At 35.7% G+C, this 13,143-nt stretch overlaps 1 protein-coding gene across 7 annotated transcripts in view; it reads right to left on the bottom strand.

Moving 5' to 3' along the window:
* SBF2 (SET binding factor 2) overlaps positions 1 to 13,143 on the bottom strand; it is a 268,358-nt gene that overhangs the window by 48,907 nt on the left and 206,308 nt on the right. For all 7 annotated transcript variants that reach the window (XM_054826388.1, XM_054826389.1, XM_054826392.1 and 4 more), the window contains 7 exons: positions 8,239 to 8,409; positions 6,418 to 6,680; positions 5,032 to 5,204; positions 4,696 to 4,769; positions 4,110 to 4,305; positions 2,791 to 2,918; positions 358 to 533 (listed from right to left, as the gene is read on the bottom strand). In XM_054826388.1, coding sequence (XP_054682363.1) covers positions 358 to 533; positions 2,791 to 2,918; positions 4,110 to 4,305; positions 4,696 to 4,769; positions 5,032 to 5,204; positions 6,418 to 6,680; positions 8,239 to 8,409 — 1,181 coding nt within the window. The remainder of the gene's footprint in view (positions 1 to 357; positions 534 to 2,790; positions 2,919 to 4,109; positions 4,306 to 4,695; positions 4,770 to 5,031; positions 5,205 to 6,417; positions 6,681 to 8,238; positions 8,410 to 13,143) is intronic.

Here is a 13,143-nt window from a genome sequence, read left to right as displayed (position 1 = left end):
CATTAAGTTATTAACCTATAAAGCAATACACAAGAAATCTGGTTTTTGTGTTGGCATAGTTTCCAGAGCTTAAGATGCTACTTGTATTGCGTGTGTTTCAGAATGTAATGAGATGCTTGTTCAAATTTACTGCAGCCAGAAATTTGGATAAATAATATATTCCTATACCAAACTGACATGTATATCATACTAATCTACCTTTTATTCAGTAAATATAAAAAGATGCAGAACAGCAGTCATTTTGACTTTCCTGAAAACTGTTTGAATGATCTGCATTTCTGCAAAGCTGTCAGATTGTTCAATGTATTTGACTAATACTAAACAAGGACACCAGTAATAAAAGAAGAATGACTATACCGGAATGAAGTGTTCTTTTCTTTTTGTTTTGGTAAAATTATCTGTGGTGCTGTTTGCCCAGCTGCAAATGCAAAAGTGCTGAAGATAGATTGAGGATAACGGAACTTCATTAATTGTTTCTTAAATATTTCCACCACTTCAGGACTTACTTCTTCATCAAATGCTACTTTAATTAACTGCATATTAAAGATACGACATGTTAGAAATGGAAAAAAACCAGAATTAAAGCAATTGAAAGACCCTAAAATATATTAGCAAAATACCCATATTTATGCAGTACTATGTCCAATGGAAAATACAAATATATGTACATTTTGAGGGATATTACACAGCTTATTATTTTTTTATTTAATTTTTACATTTACGTCCTAATACTAAAGTATTTTCACTAAGAAGCATCTGGAATTCTCATAATATCAAACGCAAAATATTTTGGTAAATCCAAGTAGTAGTGCTGGCACTAAGATGTCTACAATAGTTCAAATACTAGTCACATGGGACAGCTTAGCTTGGAAATATTCTGCCAGCTCTGCCCATATACTGGGAACTAAAGCTGGTAATGCACTTCAAAGACTCTCATCAAACCAACAATTTCAGCAAGCATTCATACATCACAACCATTACACTTCTGTTACTTAGTCATTCAAATTTTTGCCTCACCTTGCAAAGTATAGAAAACTGCTAATAATGAAAATATAATAGTGAAGTCTGATCCTTAAAAAGGAACTAACCTTGTGCTATACAACACTGATCCATCCACCCCACTAAAAGTGCTTTTTCAAAGGTTTTGGGGGCGGGGGGGGATATCCCATCATCCTCAGCCAAAAGGATGACAGTCACCAATTGGGGGGGGGGGGCGCGGAAATGACACAAAGAAAAAAAAAAAGAGAGAAAATAGGGAATCAGTAAAAGGGCCCAATAGAACTTTAAGAATGTGGAAAAAGCAAACAAAGAAATATCCTAGAGCTCTACTTCCGAGTGCATACCTATACACCTTTTGAATGTCTTTTGTTTGCTATCTAGAAGGTGGATTTCATCACTGCTTTTTTAATTTCACTTGTTTTGTAAATACTTTCCAAATGACTAATAACTCTGTTGTTCTAGGACCTCCTTGAAAGGAACTCTTGAATCTTTACGGTTTACACTGATTTGAAGTTTTAAAGACATTAAAAAGCATAACTGCAGCCAAAACCTTCTGAAAGTCATAATTAATAAGCAAAGAGGAGGGGCTATTTCATACTGTATTGAACTCTGTTACAAAGGGAACAAAGTAAACTGTTTGCTGATTGTTTTTGTTCTCATAACCTAATACAAAACTATGCTAAACAAAAGCAAAGATGATGTTTGACTAGACTCCAGCACTAAAAACACTGAGCTGTGTCTGTATTTAGCACATTGTTGAAGCATGCTAACTATTCCAGTAAAAAGATTTCTGGAAAATAAAAGTCTTCATGAAGTCCTCCCAAAAACGCACAAGAACAACTTTCTTGTGGTTGTTTTACTCACTTGTATTCCTAATCTTATGCTTTTGAATAGCATATTGAAGGATGATTAGCTAAATAATGTCCATTAATGTAAGGAACTAGTAAAATGCTGATGATCTATTTTATTATATTTTCAAATGTTAGAGTTACTGTTCTCAATGTAAATATACTTATGCACTCAGCCAACCCAACAAAATATTTCATATCTGAATTACTGCAGTCTACTTTCAGTCCATGATATAAAATTCTTTGCCTTCAATTTTCCATCTCTTAGGGTTTGACCACAGTTAAGATCACCACCAAGAAAAAACATTTAGGGAAGACTTCAGAGACTTCATGCTTCCTAATTCTTAGAAGTCCATGTCTGTCAATCATCCTGCAGTACGTGCTTCTGCTGAACATGCTGAGGTGCATCCTAAAGACATGAAACTACCAGGATCTGTGCAAGTCATATAGAAGCTCTTTGGTTCTGGCCAATGGTGGCTACTCTAAAGATTCCTGGAAATGCAGCTTCCATGTGAGACTATGACTTTCAGCCACGGATTTTTAGAGGAAGCTGGTAAAGTGACAAGTCTCAGGAAGAAAGCAATATTTATTGCTTTTCATATTCATCCCACGTAGCTGGAGGGGAGAGAAAGCGTGTTCCCCCTGGACTGCCTAGGCCTCTACTTACTCACATTAAGAGATTCTGGATCCAAAATAGCCCTTTACTGGATCCAAAATAGAAAGGTGAGGAAAGGAGTGAAAGAAATCAAATATGAAAACGGCAACCCTCTGTAAATATCAACTGGGCCAAGAAACGCCAGGGTTTCTATGAGAGGACTGCATTCTCTGTTGACTTTATAGGGCAGAAAACTGAACTCTTCACAAATACCAGGACAAAGTGCTACTCTTAAGTACTTAGAGCTGACTGCGTCATCACACAAATTTTTACAAAACTTCCTTTTACCTGAAAGGTAGCTGAAGTGATCTGCAGTCCTTCCTGCATACTCTGCTGCAGCTGGTTCTGTATAGTGATCTTCTTCTCCTTCGTAACAGATGCAATAGGAAAGCTCCGGATCACCGTCTGCTCTCCAACTGAGGACCATAAAATTGTATTTACAGTTACTTCTTAGATGGCAGAATCAGATCTGGTTTGGGCACATTGTACTTTTAATAGATAGGAATGAGTAAACGCAAAGCAACATGAAAATAACAGTACAGAATTAATTTCAGGCAAAATAGCCGAAAAGTTGGTAAATTCCTAAAGTATTATTTGTAATCTGAATTTCTGCTTAATTTCAGCTGGGTTGAGTAGAAAAATATTCTCCTTCTTTCTGAGTCTTTCTGCACAATGGAAATGCACCCCCAAAATCTAGGTTGGTAGGGGGTGAAGAAACAGTTTCAAGCTTATTCAAATTTCATATTGCATTATACAATATTATACAATGAATAATATACACTGATATCTTTACATACGACCATGAACTTTCCATAATAAATTTATACTTCTAAATGACAATCTGCTTAGAAATGGCAGATGTCAAAATATGAAATTTTATCATTCAGAAGAGCTATATCCGTTACATATTAAAAAGAATACTGAATTTATTAGTAAACATTTTAGGGAGAATACTAACTCATGAATATTTGTCATTTAACACACTTCCAGTGGCTGAAAAAAACTGCAGTGGAAGCTGCAGATCTCACACAGTATATATGTTCTCTCTTAGTGGTGAAGAGGCTTACAAAAGTTGCTCTGTAAAGCAGCATTATTAGACCAACTTTACAGACGGAACTGAGATGTGAAGATACTAAGCATTTTGTCCATTTGAAACAGAAAGTCTATGGAAATTACTGAAGTATGGTCAGGAATGCCCTTATTTTCTGTCTCCAAATTTAGGTAGTCCATAAAAGCCCATAATACCATGTGACAGTCTACTAAAGTTTCCTCTAAGACAAGTACATATTATGATTTTATATTACATAAATTACTGGAGACAGCACTCTAAATATTTAACAATACATAGGAATAAACAAACATTTGGCACCTAATGCCTCATCTGAAGAAATAAGTTCTAGTTAAGTTAAATGCAAAATCAAAATCAAAATCATTGTCATATCTAGTGATAAAAACTTATATTAAGAGATTATTCTTATCTGATCAACATGAAAAATTTTACTGCGAAGTATATACATTTTTATGTTGATGCTTGAATAGGTGGATAGGCCAGCTCAAAGTCTGGCCTATCTGAAGGACCACAGTTATCACTGTTTAATTTGTCTTACCCAGTTGATCATGAGGAGTGCCTTTAAATATAATTCTGTAAGTGGTAAGGAATAAAGCTCCTTCAGCAGGGAGGATGTGAGGACCTCCAAGCAGTCCTCCTGTAGCTTCCTCTCTGCCATCAGGATCCAGTAGCACGCGGAGACCTTCACAAACAAATTCTTCTCCTGGCAGTAAAGTTGGTCGTAGTATTTTGGGCTGATGCAAATAAATGAAAGTGTACGTGTAATGGCGATACCAGTGTTATACCTCAGTCTAGTTATAATATTTGGCTTAAAAAGCTTGAAAACAAAATTGTTATGAGACTAAGTCCAAAGAAAGGAAACGGAGTTTGGACTCAACTAAGAGAAATGGGTCTCAAAAAACAGTGGGCATGCAACAGCTTGTTTATGATCAGAAGTTTGGCTCTAGTAGTTTCATAAGTTCATATTTCATGAGACTAAAGCCAAGCACTTTATTTATCACTGGTGGAAATTTTCTTTCAATGTTTTGATGTTTCCTCCTAAAATTTTGAGGGGGGGGAAAAGATGACTAAATTGCATGATTCTAATACTTGTAAAGAATACAAATATGTTTCATAATACTTGCCTTCTGTATTGGTGGAAGCCGCCTACTCTCACGATGGACAGCCTCCAGGGTCTCTATGTGCATTGCTACAATGCCTGGAAAGCAGCAATACCATAAATGAAGTCTCACATAACGTGAAAGTTGCGATCTAATTAAAACTCTGATATTCTGAAATTCTCAAATTTAAACATCAAGGGAATACTTATTTGAAATTCAACAGCAATTATAGTCTAGAAAAGAAAACTAACCAGCTAACTTCACTGAAAGTAACTGAAACTAAAAAGTGCATTTCTCTCACTAGAAAAAAAAAAAAGAAAAAATAAAGACTACAAACCATTTTTTGGTCACAATTCTTACCTGGTATCATGCAATGAAGACCCTTGATGTGATCCTGTGTAACTCCGCTCTCTGTGCAAACCTTGTCAATAAATCTGGTGATGAAGCGTACAACTGCATTTGCAACATCATTGTTCTCAGAGTCCTCAAATCCACTTTCAGTGTCATAACTCTCTGCAACACTGCCTGCAATACTATGGATGTAAATAAATTTCAAGTGTGAAAAATTCAGCTGGTGATGCATATATGATACCTCGCTAGAGGCAGACAAGCTGTGGTGGTTTTTTTCTAGTTACAATACATAAACCTTACTAAAAGCACACAGTGGTACCACAATTACACTATATTTTCGCTGTCATTAACACTGTCGGAACTGCATGGAGAACTCTCTCTCCATGAATCCAGTGCAGACAGGCCCACAAGAGAAAAAAAGCTGCTTGGGTGTGAGCTCTATGTCTTCTCTTCACAGAGTCAAGTACATTATTTGCAACACATGGTAAACAAATAAATAGTTACATACAGAAAGATACATTAAATGAGTATTTTGGTTGCAGAGCAAAGCATTCAAAAGCTAGAAAGACCATAAGAAAAGTTTTTGTGTATCAGGAAATGCAAGCAAGTCAGTGGGAAGTGTACTTTGAACGTCTAATATTGAAGAGCCAGATTCATACATTGCAACATATACTGCAATCTACTGAGCATGTCCTAATGCCTGAGTTTAGAAGTGTTTAGTCAGCAGAAATGAGTAGTCATGGGGACTTTGATACTGACAGCCTACCTATCTTTTACTTGGTGTCCGTGTTCTCACGTAGTAGGTGATAATTAAGACAATAAATAGAGAGGGAGGAAGGCTTGTTATGAAACGTCCTGGATTTGCACGCTAAGGAATGTAACTGGAGTTATACTCCTCCTGCCTCCTTAGTAATTTAATCTTTGCCACAGTGGTTTAGCCATCCTGCTTTTTGTGACCTCAGTGCCTTTCTCCCTTGCAGCTGTTGCACAGAAATGATGATTTTATGGATGCTATACAAATGCTTTCTTGATTTTAGGTTCATACGCTGCTTTTTTCAGGTTACCTATTCAGTAGATTTTGGGCTGCTGTTTTCTTTCTCATCATACCCCATGTTTGTCTTCAACATGTACATTACTAGATTAAAAATTCTTACTGCGACAATGAATTTTTTATTTTATTATTATAATAGTTTTTTTCCTTTAAATGGTGGTAAATTACTCCAGTTTAAGTTCTGTTATTGAAGAGGAATCATGTTAGGCTTCTGCTCTCCTTAATTAATGAACCTGAAGAGAAGATACTGAAAAAATCTGGAATTTAGAATAAGTCCTGAAACCAAGAAGCTTTTGAAAACTGTGGCACATCCTGACTGATTACCACAGAACTTCTGTACGCACCTGTTTGTAACAATACTGTTGCTTCCACTCTCCCAGTCACCAGTAGCCGATGTTCTCAATAACTTGTTCTTAGTTGTATCCAGTGGTACTAGCAGGTAGACCATGAGGTTAGCAAAATGAATTGCCTGACTGAAAACTGTACTTTCCTCATTCTGGACTAGCTCTTGCTGTGTTTGTTTAGTAAGAGTTGGCCATAACCGCAACTGCTCAGCAGCCAGGTCCATTGCTGTCTTATCCTGGTCTGAACCTACGGAATTTTTCTCCTATAAGACATATAGAAAGAAATATAAAGACATAGAAGAAATAATAACTTAAAAAACAACGTTTAGTCGAAACTTATTTATTAAATTGTTTATTAAACTTCTGCAGTTATTTAAATTATATATTAATTTAAAAACAGAAAGGGTTTAAGAAGAGTTATGATTACAGTGAGCGAGCTTTGAAGGCAGTTTACTGAAATACGTTAAGTAGCACAATGTGGACAGATCTAAATAACATAATTGCTTTTTAGATCTTTTTTATGCTATACAGTCTTCCATGTTTCTTCAGAGTGGTTTATTGATTTTAATATAGCTGCTCTCCATAGCTTATCCACTTAGCTCACATAAGAACAAGCATAAATCAGATTGAGAAATAACATGCAGCTTATTGCTCGATGCAGATGATATTCTCCAAATTTCTAGGATGTTCAGGTGAGGCAAGCTTTTAGATAAATAGTTTCCAGACCAGGTGAAACATTCATGTTTTAACATGTCGGAGTCAAATTCTAGCATTTGCTTGAAGCAAAGTAGGTAGATGGCACACAGTCAAACTATATTATAGCCTGAGCAAATTAGAATAAAGCAACCTGGCAGCCAGTATTAGTGACTTCACACCTGATGCTAAATTATTAAAGGTCTAGGAAACTTGTAAATGCTTTTTCCATACTAAGTTAAAGTTGAGCTAATCTTCCATATAAACACATGTGGGGGTTAAAGTAGCTGCTTCCTTGTAAGTTCTACTATTCTTGACATTTTTCTTTAATTAGTGTTGGATTGGAAGGGGCTCCCCATACACAGTCCCACAGTCCTTTTCTCTTTACCCTTGATAAGTCTGACATACCTTTTCAGTTCCTCTTTCTGACTACATTTCTGAGAATATCTCTGCCCATTTTACTTCCCCTCTTTGCAATGCTGTATGACTTTGGGGAGCATACACTTTTCAGTCACATAGTTGATAATGATATTTTCATACAAGAAGAGAGGTTAGAAATAGCTCTTTACTATGTGCATGTGCTTCTTAACAACATAATATTTTAGCATGCTGCAAGGTTTCCCATTATACTTTCATTTTTGCATTACAGATGTACTTTCCTCCTGCGGAGACAGACAAGTTGTGCTCTGGAAGATCTGCCTAATTTTAATAAAGCAGACTGAGTGCCATTCAACAGAAATCACCCTAGGGTTTGGTAATAATCTAACACTGGGCACTAGAGCTGCTGCTAAGCTTAGGTTCTTCATGTAAAAGACTGTCGCTAGTTTATAACATTGCTATATGATAAGTTAAAAGTCTCAGGAAAAGAATATACCTTAAAGTGTGGAAAATTATACAAAAACTGATTGTTGGAAAAAATCATAAAAGCAACATCAAATTATGATGCTTTGCAGATAAAATGTAAGTTTCTGTTATTTTTCCGTGTTATTGTATGCTGTTTAATATGGGGAAAATGAAAGAAAAATACATAAAACTGGAGAAACCATAACTTAGCTGTCTATAACTAGGAGACAATTAAAATGTGAATAAAAATAATACCTTGATATTTACTTTAATATATTCTCCTACCTTTTGTCTCAACGGTACTGCATGGTTGTCATCTTTGGCTGTAAGGTAGAGGGAGCGAACTTGATTTTGCACATTGCTATAAAAGGTTGTTTCCCAAAACTGTTGGTTAGTCCAGATAGGATGGTCTTGTACACAGGTGTAAGCAAACTGACTAACTCCAGGTGCTAATTTCTGAAAGCAAGATACATGCAAAATTGACAAATTAGTCCTATTATTTTATTTCCTTTAAAGGCTATGGGTTTATTGAAATATATATATATAAAAAAATCAGTTGTACAGACTGAAATATGCAATATATACCATCTTTTGTTCTGCAATATAGGAAAGAGAAATTATTTCCAGTTTTGTGCCATTAATTAACATACAGGAAGCTTGTATACAAGTCTAATGCCAGTGCAAGGCATGGCTTTCTTGATTCACAGTAGAAAAATGAGACTCGAGAGGAAGAATTCTGTGATGATAGTACAGAATACATTTCTAATATAAAATATTTTCCTTACCAACCAAATATAGTATTTTTAATAACCTAGTCCTACAACACAGAAATCAGTGTTTAAACAGATGAATATTATTTCTCATTTTATTTAAAAGTCAGAACTACAGTAATGAAATTTAAAATTATTGTAAGTGGCAACTGAGTCCTTCCAATAAGCTGCATTTGTTGCAACAGCAGAAGATTAGATAAATTGTTCCTTTCATTGTTATCTACTGCACTGTATGACCCAAATTCAGGTCCTGAAAGTGTACTACATGGAGTATGTTCTTTGAAGTCACAAGGGCCTGGATCCCTATAAGGTCTCAAACAAAAATGGAACTGTTACGGCGTTACTCATTATGAATGGGCCATTTTTTTCAAGTAGGTCTATTTATTTAGGTGGCACTAGTCTCCCAGTGAGTTGTTTAATATTCTTGATAACCACATATGATGACAGGAAATTTATTTCAGTGGCCCAAATCATGAAGAATGAAATCTTGTATCATACATTCTTACTTTTTGAAAAAAAGGCCACAGAAAAGTTTGTGTTGTATACTGAATAGAGAAAAGAAGCAGGTAATCCAAATATCTGCTTATGTTTATTTCTACAGTAGAACTGAAGAATGAAGTACCTTACTGGGTATTTAATGACTTTCACTCAGAATACTACCCATACCCGAAATATACACTGTATATAGAAGTTAAATTTTACTTAACGATTATGTTGTAAACCACTTTCCTGTACAGCATAAATACCACTTGATTTAATATTTATAATTGTACAATTGTACACAACAGCCAGTACATATAATACTTCGTAGTAGGCACGCAGGCATTCAAGTGGAAGGCTAAAAAATTACAATTGAAAATTTTAAAGTTTGGTTTACAGATTTCTGGTTTTGCAATTCTTCAAACCGTGTTTTCCACACTACGTTCTTCCAAGTACATCATGAACTAAAAGTTCTGATAATGTGCCATGTATTCATTCCCTATTGAAGACAAAGTCCTTTGAAATGGTATGTTTAAGGAAACGCTATGTGACATACTACTAAAATTTACCCAGTTGAAATACCTTCTTGTGATTAACCATCAAAAAGAGAAATGTAATTTTTATTTAATCATGCAGAATTTCATCAAAATTTCTTGGTAACCTGTTAAGAAATCTAAATGTGTGGAAGATTCAAATTACATTAAATGTGACTTTGTTTATTCAATACAGATTGAAACAGAATATAACTAGTTTGTTTAACAGATTCCCAAGTTTCAGCTGTGACAGTTAATGTAACTCACAGGAAATGATAACTGATCACACACTAATGGCTGCCATGCTTGATCTAGTTGTTAAATCACAGAACAAGACAGCTCGAATAGTGTCCTACTGATCTTTGTATTGACTGCTGGGCATCCCTTGGAAAAAATCTCAGGCATACAAAATATACACTAAACCTCAAGTACATCAAGCCTGTTAATTAGCAAGACAACTAACAGTACATGAAATTGAGTCTTAATTCTAAAAAATGAGAAAATGTTAAAAAATATATAAAGTATTACCTCTATCCTCCTGTAAAGCTACCTCCTTTACAGTAATCTTTATTTTTTAAGAGCTGTACAAATTTCATATCTTTCACCATTGTCAGGTGTGTATACAGCTAGCTTAAAATAGCTTAATTTGTTCAGCTGTGGTAATTAACACAGGGCCCACAGAATGGATCCAGCTCAATCATTCACCTAACTCAAAATTCAGAAGCACAAAACTTGTGTTAGAGAGGAATGGGGATGATGGGTAAATTATGGAATATAAATATGGACAACACATCTTGAAAGCTACAGTTACTGCTAAAGTCATATCTTGAGTTTTACTTCGATTTATTCTTTATTTTTTTTCACTGGCAGTAATTCCCAGTCACAATACAGCTGCAAAAAGGGGAGTATGATGTCAGGAAAAGTAAAAAAGAGAAAAAGAAAGAGAGAAAAACCCCATTCAAGCCTACCTAGTTGGTGTAGTTACTCATGCCAGTTTGTGCAGTAAATGCCACACAAAGGAGTAATTTGACTAGTAACCTGTCCAGCTGCCTCTGATGCCTCAGCCCAAATCAGGTAATTGTGTAAACTAGGTAAAAAGGGGGTGATCTTTGACATAAACCCAAAAGAAAGTTTAAACAGCTCATAACCCTAGGTCCATAGTAATAGTGTTACAGAAATAAAAATGAGACAGATGATTTTCACATGGGGACAAACATGACAGGAAAGCTGAGGGGCTTTTAGATGCTCTTCCTGTGCTCATAATTTAAAACTATTAACAGTCATGCACAAAACACAATTTTTAAATTATGGAGATTTATGTTCCAATGTAACGACATAAATCAACACTGACAGTAACTCCCAGGCAAAATAAAAATAGTTTGTTTACAAAAGGAAGAAAGAAAATCCATCAAAAAGCTAAGCGATCATAAACATTATCCTTCTCATCACCAGCACGTGTTGAAACAAATGGCAAACCCTGATAGTGGCCAGAGCACAGAATTAAAGTCAGGACTTGGAGTTCCAGGCTCAGCTCTGCCAGTTATTTTGGGTAAAATCACTTTGGATTCTCAGCTTGTTTTGGTTAGTTTGTTTGTAAAAAAGCAATATGAATACCAACATTAAGAAGCATACTGCTACTTCCTATGCAGTCAAAATTCATGGATTAAAAATCCTCTTGGTACAAATATATGAATTCCATGAAGCTTACAGTGTCTATATTCCCTACCCTGGGAGTGCTTAGTCAGCCCATTTGACTAGAATGGAAACTAATCTAATACATCGAAAGGGCTCCAATGTTTACTGTTGTATTCAAGAGAATTTGCTCAAGATTTCTCCAATGTAAGTAAAACAGTAGCTCAGTGTTTTTCATCAAGCAATGCTACATATATAACACAAATCTTACCTATCTTTCCATAGGACAGCTAACCTATGCTGATACTTATGTTCTTTCTCCCCGTCCCAATAATTAATTTCTGTCAGACAGAATGAATGTAGGAGGCAGCAGAAGAATTTCCTACTTATAAGGGAGGATTTAAGGCCTGACAGCTTAAAAAAGACTCCAGAAGAAAATAATAAAAATAGTTCTGAACTGACAAAGTCCTTATTCTACAGCTGTCTGTATGATAGCTTAAATGAGCATTGAAGTGTAAATTTTTGTAACAACCAACAGAAAATGAGTTAACTTCTGCAAAGGACACCGAGCTCTTTCAATAGACTAATGGCACTTTAAAAAATCCCAACACTCTCCTCCCAAATTATGTATGAAACAGACATTACCTATATCAAAACAATGAATTACATTCTACAGTTTGTGAAAACACAAGGTAGATTTGGAACTTGTTATGTGTGACTATATGCAATTTCCTGAATTCAGGAATTGTCTTTCCATTATTTCCACCTTACTGAGTGGCACTGGATAATACCAGCCTAGAATTTTTTCTGTTTCCTGACACTGAATACTTCTGATTCTGAAAATTATACTTGTAGCTCAGTAAAAAATGTGCACCAGCTCCAAGACTCCCAAACATACTGTGAGGTGCAGGTCCCCAGACTGCTTCTCTATGATGCTGTGTTATTTAGATTGCTTGTTTATGGAAAAGAAAAGCATGCTTTGTGCTGATCAGTCAGTCATTATCCTTTACATAGCAAAAGCTTAAAGAAGAAAGCAAGTTTATTCTAGCAAAGCAAAGGATCCAGTTATTGATTGTGAAGCTGGAAAAAGAATTACAAACCAAAAAGAGTAAAAACCAGAATATAAATATACCTGAGGCTGCTCTTTTCTGACAGGGTTTTGCTGCATGTCTCTTGGCTATGGAAACGAAGGGGCAAACTCAACAGTACTCTATTTTTTAAAGAAAGCCAGTTTACTTGAGAAGTAAACTGGATTTCTATCTCCAACTTATATCCTGGGTTATTGGTTTGGATATTTTTGGTGAGAAGAGGAAGGAGGAGAGCTGAGAAGGAGGTTGCTGCTGAATGCAAAGAATAGGTTTCTCCTCAGCTCCTCAAGGAATCACAGTGCTATGGGTTATCTGCCTGACCTCTGTGAGAAAGCTATTGCAACATTTGTGAAATTACACACCGATCTTCTTTGCATACCAAAGGAGATGACAGCACTTCCTCTCTTATATTGGGTAAGGTTGCTTCTGGAAGTCTGCAAGTGTAAGCTTACAGATCATCCAGGACATAGTGACACTACTACTTTAAAGGGTTACTCCCCATCTAGGAGCCATGTACACAGACATTCAGTCAATTACCACCTATTGCATATCATGACTAGGTACCAACACGCTGCCCCTACCCAAGGCAATGTAAATCAAGTTCTGCACAGGAACATATTCTTTGAGCCAGTCCTGCATTCAGATCTGTGTTGTGCCCACACAGATTCCTGTAAGTTCAAAAGGACT

This window comes from Grus americana, chromosome 5 (assembly GCF_028858705.1).
Source record: "Grus americana isolate bGruAme1 chromosome 5, bGruAme1.mat, whole genome shotgun sequence".
NCBI classification, from domain to species: domain Eukaryota; kingdom Metazoa; phylum Chordata; class Aves; order Gruiformes; family Gruidae; genus Grus; species Grus americana.
Note: the sequence above shows the minus strand (reverse complement) of the source record. Positions and strands in the feature narration are given on the sequence as shown.